The sequence below is a fragment of the Schistocerca americana genome, chromosome 3, assembly GCF_021461395.2.
Source record: "Schistocerca americana isolate TAMUIC-IGC-003095 chromosome 3, iqSchAmer2.1, whole genome shotgun sequence".
NCBI classification, from domain to species: domain Eukaryota; kingdom Metazoa; phylum Arthropoda; class Insecta; order Orthoptera; family Acrididae; genus Schistocerca; species Schistocerca americana.
This window is the reverse complement of record NC_060121.1, coordinates 359323084-359342986: the sequence shown is the minus strand read 5'-3', so window position 1 is coordinate 359342986 and position 19903 is coordinate 359323084. Positions and strand designations below refer to the sequence as shown.

At 37.0% G+C, this 19903-nt stretch overlaps 1 protein-coding gene across 3 annotated transcripts in view; it reads left to right on the top strand.

Moving 5' to 3' along the window:
* Window positions 1-19903, top strand: part of LOC124605502 (mucin-17-like) — a 208214-nt gene that overhangs the window by 126959 nt on the left and 61352 nt on the right. For 2 of the 3 annotated variants that reach the window (XM_047137234.1, XM_047137231.1), the window contains 4 exons: window positions 672-764; window positions 6156-6254; window positions 9937-10035; window positions 12865-12969. In XM_047137234.1, coding sequence (XP_046993190.1) covers window positions 672-764; window positions 6156-6254; window positions 9937-10035; window positions 12865-12969 — 396 coding nt within the window. The remainder of the gene's footprint in view (window positions 1-671; window positions 765-6155; window positions 6255-9936; window positions 10036-12864; window positions 12970-19903) is intronic. The other variant, XM_047137232.1, reaches the window with a different exon arrangement.

Below are 19903 nucleotides of genomic sequence, written 5' to 3'. Positions count from 1 at the left end.
TATTGACAATTTCATCAGTTAATTCTTGTTTGTCAGGTGTGATTCCTATACTTGTATCAACAGCAAAGAGAAGTAACTTTGCCTCTAAAGTATGCAGTGGAGGCTGATAGATCTGGGTCTTTACACATTCTGCCTCTTCTCTTGTGAAGTAAAGTAATTATGTCAGTCTTCTAATTTTTAGTAATGGTTTCTGTAAAGAAGTTTGCAAGTTCTTATAACTTTTCCTCCAGTTTTAATCATCTTTCTTTAAATGTCATCATTTTCTTCCTTCAGCCCTCAAATGACTTTGTTCATCTTACTGGGCATTTTTGTTACTTATTGTTTGTGTTTCTCATTTATCATTTAAATTATTCATACATTTAATGAAACCTTTGACAAAACAACTATGATCTCTGCCACTAGCAATTCCAGTGCTAACAAGGGAAGACTCGCCTGTGACAACTCCTGCAGCCTATTGATTCATATGCAGATGTTGCACTACAGATATGCTCTTTGTAAATAGTGTTTAAAATTTCAAAGATGGCAGAGTAATTGGTGTAATGTGAGGAGGAGTTTACAAATTTAACCTTGTTTCAGTTAATTCAAATATGTAGCCTAAGTCTTAGTTCTAGAACAATTGCTTGGCTGCTTTTGATTATTTGCTTGATGAAGTAACTACAAATGCATTTCAGGGGCTGCCAGTACCTGGGAAACTAAGTGAAGAAGAACTGCTTCTGTCCTTATTGGGTGGTCAACCCAAAACAACACAGAAGGCAACAGAACGGGTATACAGAGAAAATCATTAAAATCATTATTAAAGCCTCTCCCTTTTTCACACACACACACACACACACACACACACACACACACACACACACACACACACACACACACACAATTTGTTCTTTACTTTCTATTATGAAAAATGACTTTTAGATACATGGAAAGGCTCTGTTATTATGAGCAAAAATATTGATAGTGCCACACTTTTTTGAAGAAAGTTCATGATGATAATGTGCCAATAAAAAGAGCTGTCTTTAGATGCTACTTTTAAATTTTAATATTTGCTAATGAATGTACTCCATGCTATGTGTTACACGTCACATAAGATTATTAATTTTAAAGTCTGCTGTTTATATAACATTATAATATTGGTGGATACCTAGGCCTGTACAGTAAGATGACAAATCTGCATTCATATGAAAATGATAAGTGCTACAATAATGAGCCTCACGGAAGGGGAAAGCTCTGAGCTGCATAAATTATATGAAAATGACATTAAGGTATAGAAGCAGCTATGTACTGCCTCTATAGCAGACAGTAATGACTAACTGGCATTAAAGATTGACAACATATATTGTTTATTAAAGTAACTTTCTAATGCCTTACCACACTCATCAATGATGCTGAGGGAATGAGACTAAAATAGTAGATGAGTTTTGCTATTTGTGGAGCAAAATAACTGAAAATGGCCAAGGTCTCGATGATATAAAATGCGAGAATAGCAATAACAAGTAAAATATTTCAAAATGAGAAATATATTAACTCTCCTCCCATCATGCCATTGTATTTTGTACAACACCTCACTTATTTTAAACTGCCCATCATTTATGATCAGCTTCTGAGAACATTGACATCAGCTATCCATCACAACAATACTCTTCTTGTGACCTGACGTGGCCCACCACTTTGTTGTGGGTACATAAACAATTTAGTCACTGCATGCCTGGTTGTTGTACTGAATCCAATATATGAACAGTGAAGGATTGAGATCAAATATAAATTTAAGAGTTTGGAATTATTTTATGAAGAAGGAGGTACTGAAACGAATGGGAGGAGAAAATAAATTTACAGCACAACTTGACTGAAAGAAGGGATTGGTTGATACGACATATTCTGAAGCATCAAGAAATTGTCAGTTTGGTAATGGAGGAAATGCGAGGAGTAAAAATTGTAGAGAGAGGACCAAGGCTTGGCTACAGAGAGAAAGTTCAAGTGAATCTATGTTGCAGCAGCTATGCAGAGATGAAGTGTCTTGTAAAGCGTAGACTAACATGGAGAGTTTCACCAAACCATTCATTCAGCAACAACAACATGTGTAACAAATATGGCTGCAATTGCTTTCAGAGTTCCAGATTTGTGCTCTGTGAGTCACCCCTTCTTATCTCCACCCCGATATAATATGGCATCAGGACTGTCGTCAGTGAGTCCCTCAACCCCCAAAACTACGGGTTTAATATTAGTCAATTTGTTTTCAGTTATTTTAGTATGTAACCTTCCGCGCATACCTACCCCAACACTAGTGATGTTTTTACTCTGACAATAGATTTTTCCAGCTTGTAAATGATGTATATATCAAGTTGAAATTTATCCAGGCATTGTAAATTTAAGGTTACATACTGACAGTTCAGAGCAGTTCTGTTGTAGCACACTTTGGCAAAAAATGAAGCTACAATGCCACTGCATTGTCCAAATTAAAGTTTTGTCTGTAAAACAAAATCATAACTTCTCTGCTTACTATTCCAGCATACAAAGAAGATGCTTGAACATTGTAACTGCAAATTCCATATATTATCAGTGTAATAGCATTGCAACTGCTGTTATGATCCTTTTCACACTCACACCTGTGTCAGCCTGAGCTACCTTTTATCGTAACTGCTTTTATGATTTTGTTTCACTGAACAAACAAATGATTGAGGAGTGGAAGTGGAGAAGAAATATTAGAAAAGAAGCTTATCAGGAGGGAAAAAGTATACATTAATTCAAGTTCTTGAATATCAAGTGCTAAATGTATGCAAAACTAAGTTTCTGCATACCTTTGGTATTACTGATCAGTGGATAAAAACAATTTTTGGGAAAACCAGTCCAGAAGGTGTAGTGAGTTAGACCAAACATCAACGAAAATCAGATGATATTATGGAAGGGACAGGTAATCTTATATATTCATTTGTTAAAGTATTAGCACACTACATTAGAAAGGATGATCTATGGCAGTCCTAGATAGCACTCTCAGCATTCTAAAGATGTATAGAACGTACATTCAGAAGTGCCAAGAGGAGAGGAAGAAACATGGATCAGCTTGGATGTATAGTTTTTTCAATAAAAATACAGTCTTGGGTTTTTCAAGCCTAAAAAGGATGCATGTGATGAGTATGAGGTCTGCAAGAATGCTGAACCAGAAAATAAAACTGCTTTAGAGGAAGAAAATACAATGAATTTTGAAAAACAAAGACATGCCTCGAGCAGGAAAAGATGCTGACAAATTGAAGGCACAAACAGGCAGTACATTTCTGTGTGCTTGTTTTGATTTATAGCAGGTACTCATCGCTTCACAATGTGAAGTATTCTTGCTCTAGTGCACAAAAACTGAGCACCTACTATATGATTATCTACAACACAGGAATATGAAAGAGAATGTGCTTCATGTGGCATAAGGGAATTGGACATAGAGGAAGCATGGGCATAGCTTGCTGGATCTACAAATTCCTAAAGCAGCAAAGTGAGAATGGCTGCCATAATGTTTATTTCTTTTCTGACAATTGGTCAGAACTGAAACAGACTTTTTTTCATGTATCTGTACAGTATGAGTATTCTACAAATAGCTCCAACCACCTACATATTTCTTGAGAAGGGGTGCACCCAAAATGAAGGAGACAGCATGCACAGTGTTATCAAGAGAGCAAAAAAGGGCATGAATATTTATGTACCACAGCTGTAGCAAAATGGGAAAAGGTATGTTATACGTGAGGTGTAACAGAAGGGTTTTTTGTTTATTTATTTATTTTTTTATTCCAAAGAGGCTTTATTGAAGGTCCAAAATGGAACTAAAGTTGAAAATGGTGAAAGGATCAGAGGGTCTAATATAAGAGTAATAATGGTGAGGAAAGAAGAACCATGGATGATGTCATTTAAATATGAATATGACCCAGATTACAATACCATTGATTTAATGCACAAGTTTGGAGGTTGCAACCCAAGTACAGAACAAGTTGTGGAAGACTTGTCATGTGTATATTCATCCTCAATGCCAATTTCAGAGGAAAAATTTTCTGATCTGATCCCCTCTGCCAGAACAACATTGTTCCAACAGTTTACCAGGAATTCTATCCCAATCTGAGGCATGGGGAAGCTTGTAATATTAAAAAGAAAGATGAATGAAGTGTTAAAAATAATATCATCATTAAATATAACATACAGTCTTTATTTTTTTCCTGGGAACTGTTTTTATGTTGTGTTGCTTTTACGTATTATCATATTCATGTGCTAAAAAGTTCTGGAAATAAGAAATGTTGTAGAGGCATTGTTACTGCCAACAGAATTTATGAAATAAAGTGATTCACATTTGTAGGCACATGCTGATGTAGTACAATTTCAGTGAAATATCATTGTAAGCGACATTAATGTCAGACATCAATGCTTTTGTTAGTAATGCCCTCTCTCAAATAACTTCTGGAACATTTTTTGCTCTAAAGTACATAATAACGTTGGAACACTAGTACATTCTAAGCAACATCCGCAGGTGTACATTTTCAGGATGATTTATGGAAAATACTGGAACTTTCAATTTGTCATATCATTACTGTAAAGTTTAAGAAATGCTCGCTACAATAGTATTGCTCTGAACCTTTGATTTTTCTCTTTGTTGTTCCACCCTTACAAATAGGGTTACGTTAGCCGTATTACCCTCATGGTAATCTCCTGGTACAAAGTGGGGATGAAATTGTTCCAAGCAGTCCAGAACTTTGGTGGAACATACAACCACATACACACATACATATATTTTATGAATTAGGTATTGATGCAGTCCTATGCAATCATAAAAAGCAATAAATTAACATACATAATGTATTTTCATTCAGTAATGTCGTATGGAACCGTATTCTCAGCCAAATGGAAAGGAAATTTTCATTGAATAAAAGTATGACACAGTAATAATATTCAGCACTCATCCATAGTAATCTTGTCACCTATTTAAAGACTCAGGCATTTTAACTGCAGCTTTAGAGTACATACATTCTCTGATTACATTTATTGTGAATAATACTTCACATTTCAAAAGAAATAACAGAATTCATAATTATGACATTTTAATCCATTCCCTTAAAAGTAAATGTGATACTAGTAGGAGTGAATTATGGTCCAACAAAATTTTTGAATATTTGCTCAGTGATTTAAAATGACTGATGGATTTACTGTCTGCCAACCTTAAAAGCATGTTTATAATTATAGTTATCTTGGCAACTACATGTACACAAAAAGAACATACTTTCTTTGTTAATCCAATTCTTATTTACTTCTTGATGCCTAGGGTATGAGAAATGTAAATCTTTGCCTATTTGTGGATATTGCCTCTCTCGCTGACAGTCTTCCATCTTGGATGTCCTGGAGTGCCTACTTTGCTCCATTTTTACATGTCCCTGGCTGTCCTCATCCACTCTTGCCTTCTTCCCCTACACGCTTCATTGATCTTGGTAGGCAACCTTTCAACATTTGCTAGACATTTCCAAGTGACTTCAGCTGTTGATCTTGGAGCAGAGGATTTCATTTAAATTTTTCTAAATGGATGTGCTTTGATTCATGCCTTTCTTAGCCTATTTTTCTATTTTTTGAAAGAAGCTCATTTCTGCTGCTTGGATACAACTTATGGTCCCATACTTACTATCCCAGATTTATAGCCGTAGGTCAACCTCATTATATGTGTATGCAGCTAGCTTTGTCTATTTTGATATCTCTCTATTGCTGAGCTAATTCCTTATGATTTAAACAGAAAGTCTGCTGGCTCAATTCTTTCTCTAATTTCCTTTTATATCTTCCCATTTCTATCTAAAGTGTGCATCTTTGTACTGTAAAACAATTACATTCTTATTAGCTGTCAGATAATTAAGTAATTTTTTCTGCAAATGTGTAGCATGCACGTGTATAAAAATCAATTACTCTAACATATTTTAAGAACTGCAGTTATGCGATATCCAAATGATCTCTGGAATATGTAACACCTCCATGATGATGAACTCTTTGGAATATTATATGAATAAATGAATACCTCACTCAGTATCACTGAGCAAGCTCATTTACACTGATGTTTACAGAACACAATATGTTTGTACACATATGAATATGCATGTATAGGAGAATTTAGCAGGAAATTCCTAATGACATGTTCATAAAAATTGCAGGTAAATTCCACCCGTACAAAGCTTTCTGATGAGGAGATCCTTGCTGCATTGTTAAGTGGACAATCAAAAGGATCTACAAGAACGGTGGCAACCACACAGGTATTTAACCCTTACATATTGGGGGTGTCCCATTTACTATATTGATTTTAAGTAAAGTGTCTTATGACTCCTGTCTGTAAAGCATGACAAATTATTTTGCATTTCTAAAAGTGTAGTTCTACCAGTACTCTATGCAACCACAGTTCAAAATAACTGCCACCTAATATGCCATATTAAAAGAGTCCGCAATATACAAATTTTCTAGCTTTAGCTAACAAACAAATGTAAGTGTTTGTTTCATATAAAATGCTACATCCCATTGCTGAGTACTGTGTTGCACTATGCTACGTGCATCTTAAATAGACCATTCACCTGTGCACAACTCTCATTGCACTATATTCATTGAAGGCACTGATACATCATTGCATTCATGTGCTTTTTATTTTACGAAACAGGTTTTTATGCACATCATCTTTCCAAATTGGGCTTTGCCAGTACCAACAACTGAAAATTGGTTGTATTTTTTATATTTAAATGCAGAAAATGAAGCAATTTCAAACCATCTCTGATAAAATAGTTCATCTGGATACAATTTTCTATGAAAGACTGTCTTAAGTATTTTCACGTTTTTGCATTTTGAGGTAGAATTTGCATCTATTTTGCATTTATCACAAAATGCAAATTTTTCCGGTCACTACAATTAAGTTGCTGTTAGTACTGAGTAACAGTTTGTATATCCTGATTGCAATTGGTTCCACTGAATTTCCTCACTGCTGATATTGGTAACTGCTGTTGTTGGATAGAACTGGACACTAATTTCTGCAGGTTCCACAAGCAACTTACATTCAATTTATCTACTGGTCTACTGTATTTTCAATTCTGTCACTGGACCACACACGAAACCTAACATGTTAACAAGGATAAGCTGCCTTATGAGGCAGTACTACTATACCTATCTGTACATGAAACATTCAGAATTTTCTTTGTGATGTACAAAATATGTAAAAATGAAATTTACAAATTATGCTTCTAGAAATCTCCCTATAAATAGTTGAATTACAGATTACTAAACAGTGATGAGATGTAGTTCTTTTATATTCTGTTCTTGATGTAAAATGTATGTACTTCTTATTTTGAAATGTCTTGTTAATGAACTTTATTGTTTCAAAAGAAAGAATACATGGAATATTTTTTTTCATAAAATGACAAAAAAATTTTAGCATCACCTTGGTTCTGAGACATTTGGAATCTGTACAGAAAACTGGAATAGAGATCAACATAAACATCATTGCTGCCCTTTTTATTGCTAATGAAAATCACACATTGCATATGATTGACAAACTTATTTTACAATCAAACAGTGCATTATGGACATGGTGTTCTGATCAAAACTTTATCTGCTAAGTCCCGTCAACAACCCCTACAAGCCTATAATAGGGATTGTGAAATACACTGCATGTCCATTCATATACTAACATAGTTTGATCTGAAACTGAACTGAAAGCAGTCTCAATATGTATGAACTCTAGACAAAGTGGTAATTCATGTTCGTAGGCCATTCTATAATTTATTTTCATGACTTGAAAATGTTTCAAAGTACTATTTCCAGTTCAGCAGCCTACATGTTCTTTTGCTTCATTAAAATCCAGTGCTTTTTCTGTGTCACTGGTGATGATTTGAGTGAGTATGTTGTAAGATTAGATTAGATTAGTTTAGATTAATACTAGTTCCATGTATCATGAATACAATATTTCGTAATTATGTGGAACAAGTCAAATTTTCCAATACATGACATAATTAAGTTAATTTAACAACATAATTAACTTAATATAACAAGTTCTGGAAATAAGAAATGTGGTAGAGGCATTGTTACTGCCAACAGAATTTATGAAATAAAGTGATTCACATTTGTAGGCACATGCTGATGTAGTACAATTTCAGTGAAATATCATTGTAAGTGACATTAATGTCAGACATCAATGCTTTTGTTGATAATGCCCTCTCTCAAATAACTTCTGGAACATTTTTTGCTCTTAAGTACATAATAACGTTGGACCACTAGTACATTCAAAGCAACATCTGCAGGTGTACATTTTCAGGATGATTTATGGAAAATACTGGAACTTTCAATTTGTCATATCATTACTGTAAAGTTTAAGAAATGCTCGCTACAATAGTATTGCTCTGAACCTTTGATTTTTCTCTTTGTTGTTCCACCCTTACAAATAGGGTTACGTTAGCCGTATTACCCTCATGGTAATCTCCTGGTACAAAGTGGGGATGAAATTGTTCCAAGCAGTCCAGAACTTTGGTGGAACATACAACCACATACACACATACACATATTTTATGAATTAGGTATTGATGCAGCCCTGTGCAGTCATAAAAAGCAATAAATTAACATACGTAATGTATTTTCATTCAGTAATGCCATATGGAACCGTATTCTCAGCCAAATGGAAAGGAAATTTTCATTGAATAAAAGTATGACACAGTAATAATATTCAGCACTCATCCATAGTAATCTTGTCACCTATTTAAAGACTCAGGCATTTTAACTGCAGCTTTAGAGTACATACATTCTCTGATTACATTTATTGTGAATAATACTTCACATTTCAAAAGAAATAACAGAATTCATAATTATGACATTTTAATCCATTCCCTTAAAAGTAAATGTGATACTAGTAGGAGTGAATTATGGTCCAACAAAATTTTTGAATATTTGCTCAGTGATTTAAAATGACTGATGGATTTACTGTCTGCCAACCTTAAAAGCATGTTTATAATTATAGTTATCTTGGCAACTACATGTACACAAAAAGAACATACTTTCTTTGTTAATCCAATTCTTATTTACTTCTTGATGCCTAGGGTATGAGAAATGTAAATCTTTGCCTATTTGTGGATATTGCCTCTCTCGCTGACAGTCTTCCATCTTGGATGTCCTGGAGTGCCTACTTTGCTCCATTTTTACATGTCCCTGGCTGTCCTCATCCACTCTTGCCTTCTTCCCCTACACGCTTCATTGATCTTGGTAGGCAACCTTTCAACATTTGCTAGACATTTCCAAGTGACTTCAGCTGTTGATCTTGGAGCAGAGGATTTCATTTAAATTTTTCTAAATGGATGTGCTTTGATTCATGCCTTTCTTAGCCTATTTTTCTATTTTTTGAAAGAAGCTCATTTCTGCTGCTTGGATACAACTTATGGTCCCATACTTACTATCCCAGATTTATAGCCGTAGGTCAACCTCATTATATGTGTATGTAGCTAACTTTGTCTATTTTGATATCTCTCTATTGCTGAGCTAATTCCTTATGATTTAAACAGAAAGTCTGCTGGCTCAATTCTTTCTCTAATTTCCTTTTATATCTTCCCATTTCTATCTAAAGTGTGCATCTTTGTACTGTAAAACAATTACATTCTTATTAGCTGTCAGATAATTAAGTAATTTTTTCTGCAAATGTGTAGCATGCACGTGTATAAAAATCAATTACTCTAACATATTTTAAGAACTGCAGTTATGCGATATCCAAATGATCTCTGGAATATGTAACACCTCCATGATGATGAACTCTTTGGAATATTATATGAATAAATGAATACCTCACTCAGTATCACTGAGCATGCTCATTTACACTGATGTTTACAGAACACAATATGTTTGTACACATATGAACATGTATGTATAGGAGAATTTAGCAGGAAATTCCTAATGACATGTTCATAAAAATTGCAGGTAAATTCCACCCGTACAAAGCTTTCTGATGAGGAGATCCTTGCTGCATTGTTAAGTGGACAATCAAAAGGATCTACAAGAACGGTGGCAACCACACAGGTATTTAACCCTTACATATTGGGGGTGTCCCATTTACTATATTGATTTTAAGTAAAGTGTCTTATGACTCCTATCTATGTAAAGCATGACAAATTATTTTCCATTTCTAAAAGTGTAGTTCTACCAGTACTCTATGCAACCACAGTTCAAAAAACTCCCACCTAATATGCCATATTAAAAGTGTCCGCAATATACAAATTTTCTAGCTGTAGCTAACAAACAAATGTAAGTGTTTGTTTCATATAAAATGCTACGTCCCATTGTTGAGTACTGTGTTGCACTATGCTGCGTGCATCTTAAATAGACCATTCACCTGTGCACAACTCTCATTGCACTATATTCATTGAGGGCACTGATACATCATTGCATTCATGTGCTTTTTATTTTACGAAACAGGTTTTTATGCACATCATCTTTCCAAATTGGGCTTTGCCAGTACCAACAACTGAAAATTGGTTGTATTTTTTATATTTAAATGCAGAAAATGAAGCAATTTCAAACCATCTCTGATAAAATAGTTCATCTGGATACAATTTTCTATGAAAGACTGTCTTAAGTATTTTCACGTTTTTGCATTTTGAGGTAGAATTTGCATCTATTTTGCATTTATCACAAAATGCAAATTTTTCCGGTCACTACAATTAAGTTGCTGTTAGTACTGAGTAACAGTTTGTATATCCTGATTGCAATTGGTTCCACTGAATTTCCTCACTGCTGATATTGGTAACTGCTGTTGTTGGATAGAACTGAACACTAATTTCTGCAGGTTCCACAAGCAACTTACATTCAATTTATCTACTGGTCTACTGTATTTTCAATTCTGTCACTGGACCACACACAAAACCTAACATGTTAACAAGGATAAGCTGCCTAATGAGGCAGTACTACTATACCTATCTGTACATGAAACATTCAGAATTTTCTTTGTGATGTACAAAATATGTAAAAATGAAATTTGCAAATTATGCTTCTGGAAATCTCCCTATAACTAGTTGAATTACAGTTTACTAAACAGTGATGAGATGTAGTTCTTTTATATTCTGTTCTTGATGTAAAATGTATGTACTTCTCATTTTGAAATGTCTTGTTAATGAACTTTACTGTTTCAAAAGAAAGAATACATGGAATATTTTTTTTCATAAAATGACTTGCACACGCATCAAAAAAATTTTAGCATCACCTTGGTTCTGAGACTTTCAGAATATGTACAGAAAACTGGAATAGAGATCAACATAAACATCATTGCTGCCCTTTTTATTGCTAATGAAAACCATGCATTGCATGTTGCACCAGCCCCTACAGCGAGACCTTCAGAGGTGGTGGTCCAGACTGCTTCACACACCGGTACCTCTAATACCCAGTAGCATGTCCTCTTGCATTGACGCATGCCTGTATTCATTGTGGAATATTATCCATAAGTTCATCAAGGCACTGTTGGTCCAGATTGTCCCTCCTCAAAGGCGATTCGGCGTAGATTCCTCAGAGTAGTTAATGGGTCACGTCATCCATAAACATCCCTTTTCAATCTACCCCAGGCATGTTTGATAGGGTTCATGTCTGGAGAACAAGCTCGCCAATCTAGTTGAGTGATGTCGTTTTCCTGAAGGAAGTCATTCACAAAATGTGTATGATGGGAGCGCGAATTATCGTCCGTGAAGACGAATGCTCACCAGAATGCTGCCAATATGGTTGCACTATCAGTCGGAGGATGGCATTCATGAATCGTACAGTCGATGCGGTGCCTTCCATGCCCACCAGCAGTGTACATCAGCCTCACATAATGCCACCCCAAAACAGCAGGGAACCTCCACCTTTCTGCACTCACTGGACAATGTGTTTAAGGCGTTCAGCCTGACCAGGTTGCCACCAAACACGTCTCCAACGATTGTCTGGTTGAAGGCATAAGCAACACTCATCGGTGAAGAGAACATGATGCCAATCCTGAGTGGTACATTCGACATGTTGTTAGGCCCATCTGTACCATGCTGCATGGTGTCGTGGTTGGAAAGATGGACCTCGCCATGGATGGTGGGAGTGAAGTTGCATATGATGTAGCCTATTGCACACAGTTTGAGTTGTAACAGACATCCTGTGGCTGCTTGAAAAGCATTATTCAACATGGTGGCATTGCCGTCAGGGTTCCTCCCTACCATAATCCATAGGTAGTGGTCATCTACTGCAGTACTAGCCCTTGGGCAGCCTGAGCGATCCATGTCATTCACAGTTCTTGTCTCTCTGTATCTCCTCCATGTCTGAACAAGATCACTTTGGTTCACTCCGAGACGCCTGGACAGTCCCCTTGTTGAGAGCCCTTCCTGGCACAAAGTAACAATGCAAATGTGATCAAACCACGGTATTGACCATCTAGGCATGGTTGAATTACAGACAACATGAGCTGTGTACCTCATTCCTAGTGGAATGACAGGAACTGATCGGCTGTCAGACCTGCTCTGTCTAATAGGTGCTGTTCATGCGTGGTTGTTTATATCTTTGGGTGGGTTTAGTAACATCTCTGAACACTCAGAGGGACTGTGTCTGTGATACAATATCCACAGTCAATCTTCAGGAGTTCTGGGAACTGGGGTGATGCAAACCTTTTTATGATGTGTGTATTTACATTTGTATGATTTAAGTATAGTGTCAATTAGATGCTTAGTGATAACACATCATATGTTTTTCCTGGCTTGTTGCAGGCTTAGTTCCTTTCTTTGTTCATTTCCTTCTCCTCCAGTTTCTAAAGATGATTTAAGTAATTTACTTATTTCTTGCAGTTTTTTTTAAGATGACACATTTTGATATTTGAAAGATACATAAATGTCACTTTTTTAGAGAACATCCACAAAATCTAGAAGACTGTTGACAGATGAACAGATCATTGCTGGGTTGCTATCAGGCTCAACCCCAGCAAGTCCAGCAGACCAAGCTCGCTTAGCTGTAAGTTCAAAAATGTTTATTACAATTATAATTTCTTCTGGTAAATGCAATACAGTATTATGGATGTTCTTTTTGAGATAGTATCGTTAACTATAAATATTGATGTACTGTTAACCATAAGGAGTACTGATCAATATAAAGCATCTCAAGGGAGTAGGATGTTGGAATGTCCTGTTGGCATTATGAGTCTCTTATAATGTATTAATAGAGTTGAGTAAAGTAAGAAAATCAGGTGTTTTAGAGAAACATGCATAATATTTCTATAAAGTTGTTTTTAAATCATCATTGTTTTTCACTCACACAGCGAACTGCAGCATTGCACTTGCAGTAAATGGTAAATGTGAGGGTGGCTTTTGGAAATGGAATGTTGGGTCGTGCTGGAAAATTGTGGCATTAGCTTGGAGAAATGTAGAGCTATTTGAATAGTAAATTGCCAGTTTGGCAGAATGCAAAATTGTGCCTTAGGGGTGAGACTAGGATGTTTAGTCCAATCTTCCCTCCTTATTTCCGTACTTACCATGCTTCAGTCTGATTCAGTGAGAAGCTAATTCTCATTGATACTTCTCAAAACTGTATGGAAAAACTTTCTCTTGTGTGTCCTACATAGATATTCTGCACCTTCTCTTATTTCTTATTGTGAATCAGAATGTGTTACTCATAATCGCTGTGCTTGAATGTGTGTGTGCTCTCTCTTTTTCACTTGTTTTCCATAGATTTTTGTTCAATGTGACTTATTATAATTGAATGGCATCAGGGTGGTGTGTGTGATGTATCACAACAGTTCATTATACTGACCTGAAATATTTCATGATTGTTCAACATTTGTTTCAATTGTCTGGTGAGAAGGTATCTGAATAACCAATAACATCAGCAGTGAACAATTTGAAAATATTACCCTACCCACCTGACAGGTGTTACTTTAGACTGTGCACAAAATGTTTACACTTACTGGTGCATTACTGAAATTACTGAGAGACATGTGGTGCATTGTTTTTCATTGCATTCTTCACAGATGGAATATGGAAAGAATTACTGCTAATGTATGTGGAAGATCTTTCCGTGTACATAGAATGTACTGCGAAAGGTAACCATAAGGAAGGTGAAATGGATTGAACTGTACCCCAGTGACGAAAGATATTAATGTTCTTCACAAAGAAGCAGCTCATTAAACTTCCAGTATAAATTTTCATAAAATTATTTAAGTCTTTCTTTGATCTTCTGACAGTTCAAATTATTCAAAATTTTCATAACATTATTATCAACAATATCTGATCATTAAATAGAACCATGCTACTTTCTTACAAACAACTGCATATTGCCCTTTCCAGCTCTGATAACTACACACTTTTCATCCATTCATCATAATTATGAAGGTACTGTTATATTTAGGTATCAGCATACAGGCTTGGCAAAGGAAGGGAACAAATATATGCAAGTAACAAAAAACCTTTGTGTTAAGATTATTTATTCCTGACTAGCTAACAGCTTCATTACATACTCGAACACCAACATATAAGCAATTTTTGTTGCTCCGATGGTAGAAGAGACATGGATCAGCCCTACTGTTTTCAAATCCAGCTTGTTCCAACAACGTGGTGCCTGCTTGTGACCACACAGACTTTTCTTCAGTAAACATACATGTCCAGTATCATCTTCAAGATGAGCACCTGTGGTCTAGGGGTAGCGTCTTTGATTCATAATCAAAACATATTCATTCACAGGTTCGATCCCCGCCACTGCCTAAATTTTGATAAATAATCAGCATTGGCGGCCGAAGACTTCCGGCATAAGAAGTCAGCCTCATTCTGCCAATGGCCTTGTCAAAGAGGGCGGAGGAGCGGATAGAGGGTCAGGGCACTCTCTTGTCCTAGGGGTGGGAACTTGCCCCTAAAGGCGGAAGAATCAGCAATGATCAATGACATGAGGATGCAGAAGGCAATGGAAACCACTGCATTAAAGACACATAACGTGTATTCACAGGACATGTGGCCTGTAATTGAAGAAGTGTCATGATGATCCCTCCATTGGCAAAAGATTCCGGAATAGTCCCCCATTCGGATCTCTGGGAGGGGACTGCCAAGGGGGAGGTTACTATGAGAAAAAGATTGAATAATCTACGAAAGGATAACGTTCTACGAGTCGGGGCGTGGAATGTCAGAAGCTTGAACGTGGTAGGGAAACTAGAAAATCTGAAAAGGGAAATGCAAAGGCTCAATCTAGATATAGCAGGGGTCAGTGAAGTGAAGTGGAAGGAAGACAAGGATTTCTGGTCAGATGAGTATCGGGTAATATAAACAGCAGCAGAAAATGGTATAACAGGTGTAGGATTTGTTATGAATAGGAAGGTAGGGCAGAGGGTGTGTTACTGTGAACAGTTCAGTGACCGGGTTGTTCTAATCAGAATCGACAGCAGACCAACACCGACAACGATAATTCAGGTATACATGCCGACGTCGCAAGCTGAAGATGAACAGATAGAGAAAGTGTATGAGGATATTGAAAGGGTAATGCAGTATGTAAAGGAGGACGAAAATCTAATAGTCATGGGCGACTGGAATGCAGTTGTAGGGGAAGGAGTAGAAGAAAAGGTTACAGGAGAATATGGGCTTGGGACAAGGAAAGAAAGAGGAGAAAGACTAATTGAGTTCTGTAACAAGTTTCAGCTAGTAATAACGAATACCCTGTTCAAGAATCACAAGAGGAGGTATACTTGGAAAAGGCCAGGAGATACGAGAAGATTTCAATTAGATTACACCATGGTCAGACAGAGATTCCAAAATCAGATACTGGATTGTAAGGCATACCCAGGAGCAGATATAGACTCAGATCACAATGTAGAAGTGATGAAGAGTAGGCTGAAGTTCAAGACATTAGTCAGGAAGAATCAATACACAAAGAAGTGGGATACGGAAGTACTAAGGAATGACGAGATACGTTTGAAGTTCTCTAACGCTATAGATACAGCAATAAGGAATAGCACAGTAGGCAGTACAGTTGAAGAGGAATGGACATCTCTAAAAAGGGCCACCACAGAATTTGGGAAGGAAAACATAGGTACAAAGAAGGTAGCTGCGAAGAAACCATGGGTAACAGAAGAAATACTTCAGTTGATTGATGAAAGAAGGAAGTACAAACATGTTCCGGGAAAATCAGGACTACAGAAATACAAGTCGCTGAGGAATGAAATAAATAGGAAGTGCAGGGAAGCTAAGACGAAATGGCTGCAGGAAACATGTGAAGACATCGAAAAAGATATGATTGTCAGAAGGACAGACTCAGCATACAGGAAAGTCAAAACAACCTTTGGTGACATTAAAAGCAACGGTGGTAACATTAAGAGTGCAACGGGAATTCCACTGTTAAATGCAGAGGAGAGAGCAGATAGGTGGAAAGAATACATTGAAAGCCTCTATGAGGGTGAAGATTTGTCTGATGTGGTAGAAGAAGAAACAAGAGTCAATTTAGAAGAGATAGGGGATCCAGTATTAGAATCGGAATTTAAAAGAGCTTTGGAGGACTTACGGTCAAATAAGGCAGAAGGGATAGATAACATTCCATCACAATTTCTAAAATCATTGGGGGAAGTGGCAACAAAATGACTATTCACGTTGGTGTGTAGAATATATGAGTCTGGCGACATACCATCTGACTCTCGGAAAAGCATCATCCACACAATACCGAAGATGGCAAGAGCTGACAAGTGCGAGAATTATCGCACAATCAGCTTAACAGTTCATGCATCGAAGCTGCTTACAAGAATAATATACAGAAGAATGGAAAAGAAAATTGAGAATGCGCTAGGTGACGATCAGTTTGGCTTTTGTTGTTGTTGTGGTCTTCAGTCCTGAGACTGGTTTGATGCAGCTCTCCATGCTACTCTATCCTGTGCAAGCTCGTTCATCTCCCAGTACCTACTGCAACCTACATCCTTCTGAATCTGCTTAGTGTATTCATCTCTTGGTCTCCCTCTACGATTTTTACCCTCCACAGTGCCCTCCAATGCTAAATTTGTGATCCCTTGATGCCTCAGAATATGTCCTACCAACCGATCCCTTCTTCTTGTCAAGTTGTGCCACAAACTTCTCTTCTCCCCAATTCTATTCAATACCTCCTCATTAGTTATGTGATCTACCCACCTTATCTTCAGCATTCTTCTGTACCACCACATTTCAAAAGCTTCTATTCTCTTCTTGTCCAAACTAGTTATCGTCCATGTTTCACTTCCATACATGGCTACACTCCATACAAATACTTTCAGAAACGACTTCCTGACGCTTAAATCTATACTCGATGTTAACAAATTTCTCTTCTTCAAAAACGCTTTCCTTCCCCATTGCCAGCCTACATTTTATATCCTCTCTACTTCGACCATCATCAGTTATTTTGCTCCCTAAATAGCAAAACTCCTTTACTACTTTAAGTGTCTCACTTCCTAATCTAATTCCCTCAGCATCACCTGATTTAATTTGACTACATTCCATTATCCTCGTTTTGCTTTTGTTGATGTTCATCTTATATCCTCCTTTCAAGACACTGTCCATTCTGTTCAACTGCTCTTCCAAGTCCTTTGCTGTCTCTGACAGAATTACAATGTCATCGGCGAACATCAAAGTTTTTACTTCTTCTCCATGAATTTTAATACCTACTCCAAATTTTTCTTTTGTTTCCTTTACTGCTTGCTCAATATACAGATTGAATAACATCGGGGAGAGGCTACAACCCTGTCTCACTCCTTTCCCAACCACTGCTTCCCTTTCGTGCCCCTCGACTCTTATAACTGCCATCTGGTTTCTGTACAAATTGTAAATAGCCTTTCGCTCCCTGTATTTTACCCCTGCCACCTTCAGAATTCGAAAGAGAGTATTCCAGTTAACATTGTCAAAAGCTTTCTCTAAGTCTACAAATGCTAGAAACGTAGGTTTGCCTTTTCTTAATCTTTCTTTTAAGATAAGTCTTAAGGTTAGTATTGCCTCACGTGTTCCAGTGTTTCTACGGAATTCAAACTGATCTTCCCCGATGTCCGCTTCTACCAGTTTTTCCATTCGTCTGTAAAGAATTCGCGTTAGTATTTTGCAGCTGTGACTTATTAAACTGATAGTTCGGTAATTTTCACATCTGTCAACACCTCCTTTCTTTGGGATTAGAATTATTATATTCTTCTTGAAGTCTGAGGGTATTTCACCTGTCTCATACATCTTCCTCTCCAGATGGTAGAGATTTGTCATGAATGGCTCTCCCAAGACCATCAGTAGTTCTAATGGAATGTTGTCTACTCCCGGGGCCTTGTTTCGACTCAGGTCTTTCAGTGCTCTGTTTGGCTTTAGGATAAGTAAAGGGACGAGAGAGGCAATTCTGACGTTACGGCTAATAATGGAAGCAAGGCTAAAGAAAAATCAAGACACTTTCGTAGAATTTGTTGACCTGGAGAAAGCGTTCGACAATATAAAATGGTGCAAGCTGTTCGAGATTCTGAAAAAAGTAGGGGTAAGCTATAGGGAGAGACGGGTCATATACAATATGTACAACTACCAAGAGGGAATAATAAGAGTAGATGATCAAGAACGAAGTGCTCGTATTAAGAAGGGTGTAAGACAAGGCTGTAGCCTTTCACCCCTACTCTTCAATCTGTACATCGAGGAAGCAATGATGGCAATAAAAGAAAGGTTCAGGAGTGGAATTAAAATACAAGGTGAAAGGATATCAATGATATGATTTGCTGATGACATTGCTATCCTGAGTGAAAGTGAAGAAGAATTAAATGATCTGCTGAACGGAATGAACAGTCTAATGAGTACACAGTATGGTTTGAGAATAAATCGGAGAAAGACGAAGGTAATGAGAAGTAGTAGAAATGAGAACAGCGCGAAACTTAACATCAGGATTGATGGTCACAAAGTCAATGAAGGTAAGGAATTCTGCTACCTAGGCAGTAAAATAACCAATGACGGACGGAGCAAGGAGGACATCAAAAGCAGACTCGCTATGGCAAAAAAGGCATTTCTGGCCAAGAGAGGTCTACTAATATTAAATACCGGCCTTAATTTGAGGAAGAAATTTCTGAGGATGTACATCTGGAGTACAGCATTGCATGGTAGTGAAAAATGGACTGTGGGAAAACCGGAACAGAAGAGAATCGAAGCATTTGAGATGTGGTGCTATAGACGAATGTTGAAAATTAGGTGGACTGATAAGATAAGGAATGAGGAGGTTCTATGCAGAATCGGAGAGGAAAGGAATATGTGGAAAACACTGGTAAGGAGAAGGGACAGGATGATAGGACATCTGCTGAGACATGAGGGAATGAGTTCCATGGTACTAGAGGGAGCTGTAGAGGGCGAAAACTGTAGAGGAAGACAGAGATTGGAACACTTCAAGCAAATAATTGAGGATGTAGGTTGCAAGTGCTACTCTGAGATGAAGAGGTTAGCACAGGAAAGGAATTCGTGGCGGGCCGCATCAAACCAGTCAGTAGACTGATGAAAAAAAAAAAAAAAAAAAAAAAAAAAAAAAAAAAAAAAAAAAAAAAAAAAAAAAAAATCATCATCTTCAAAACCTTCAGCTGTTCCATGTATACATCTTCTTCTATTCTTCTAGGATACCATTGAGAAAAGCTGTTTTGATGTCAAACTGGTCGAGTTTCATTTTCTGTGCAGCAGGTACTGCCATCAGGGTTCGAATTGTATTACAGCACGCAACAGGGCTGAATGTTTCTTCATTGTCAATTCCCTACCTTTGCACATGTCCTTTGGCCACAAATCAACCCTTGAAACATACACTCTCATTTTCTGCTGTTTTCTTACGTAAGACCCAATGATTCTGCAAAACCTGTGCATCACTTGGGTGCTCAACTAATACCCAAGTATTATTCTCTTTGAGGGACTTCAATTCTTCATGAATAGCCTGCAGCCACTGAACTTTATTACTAGACTGCAAA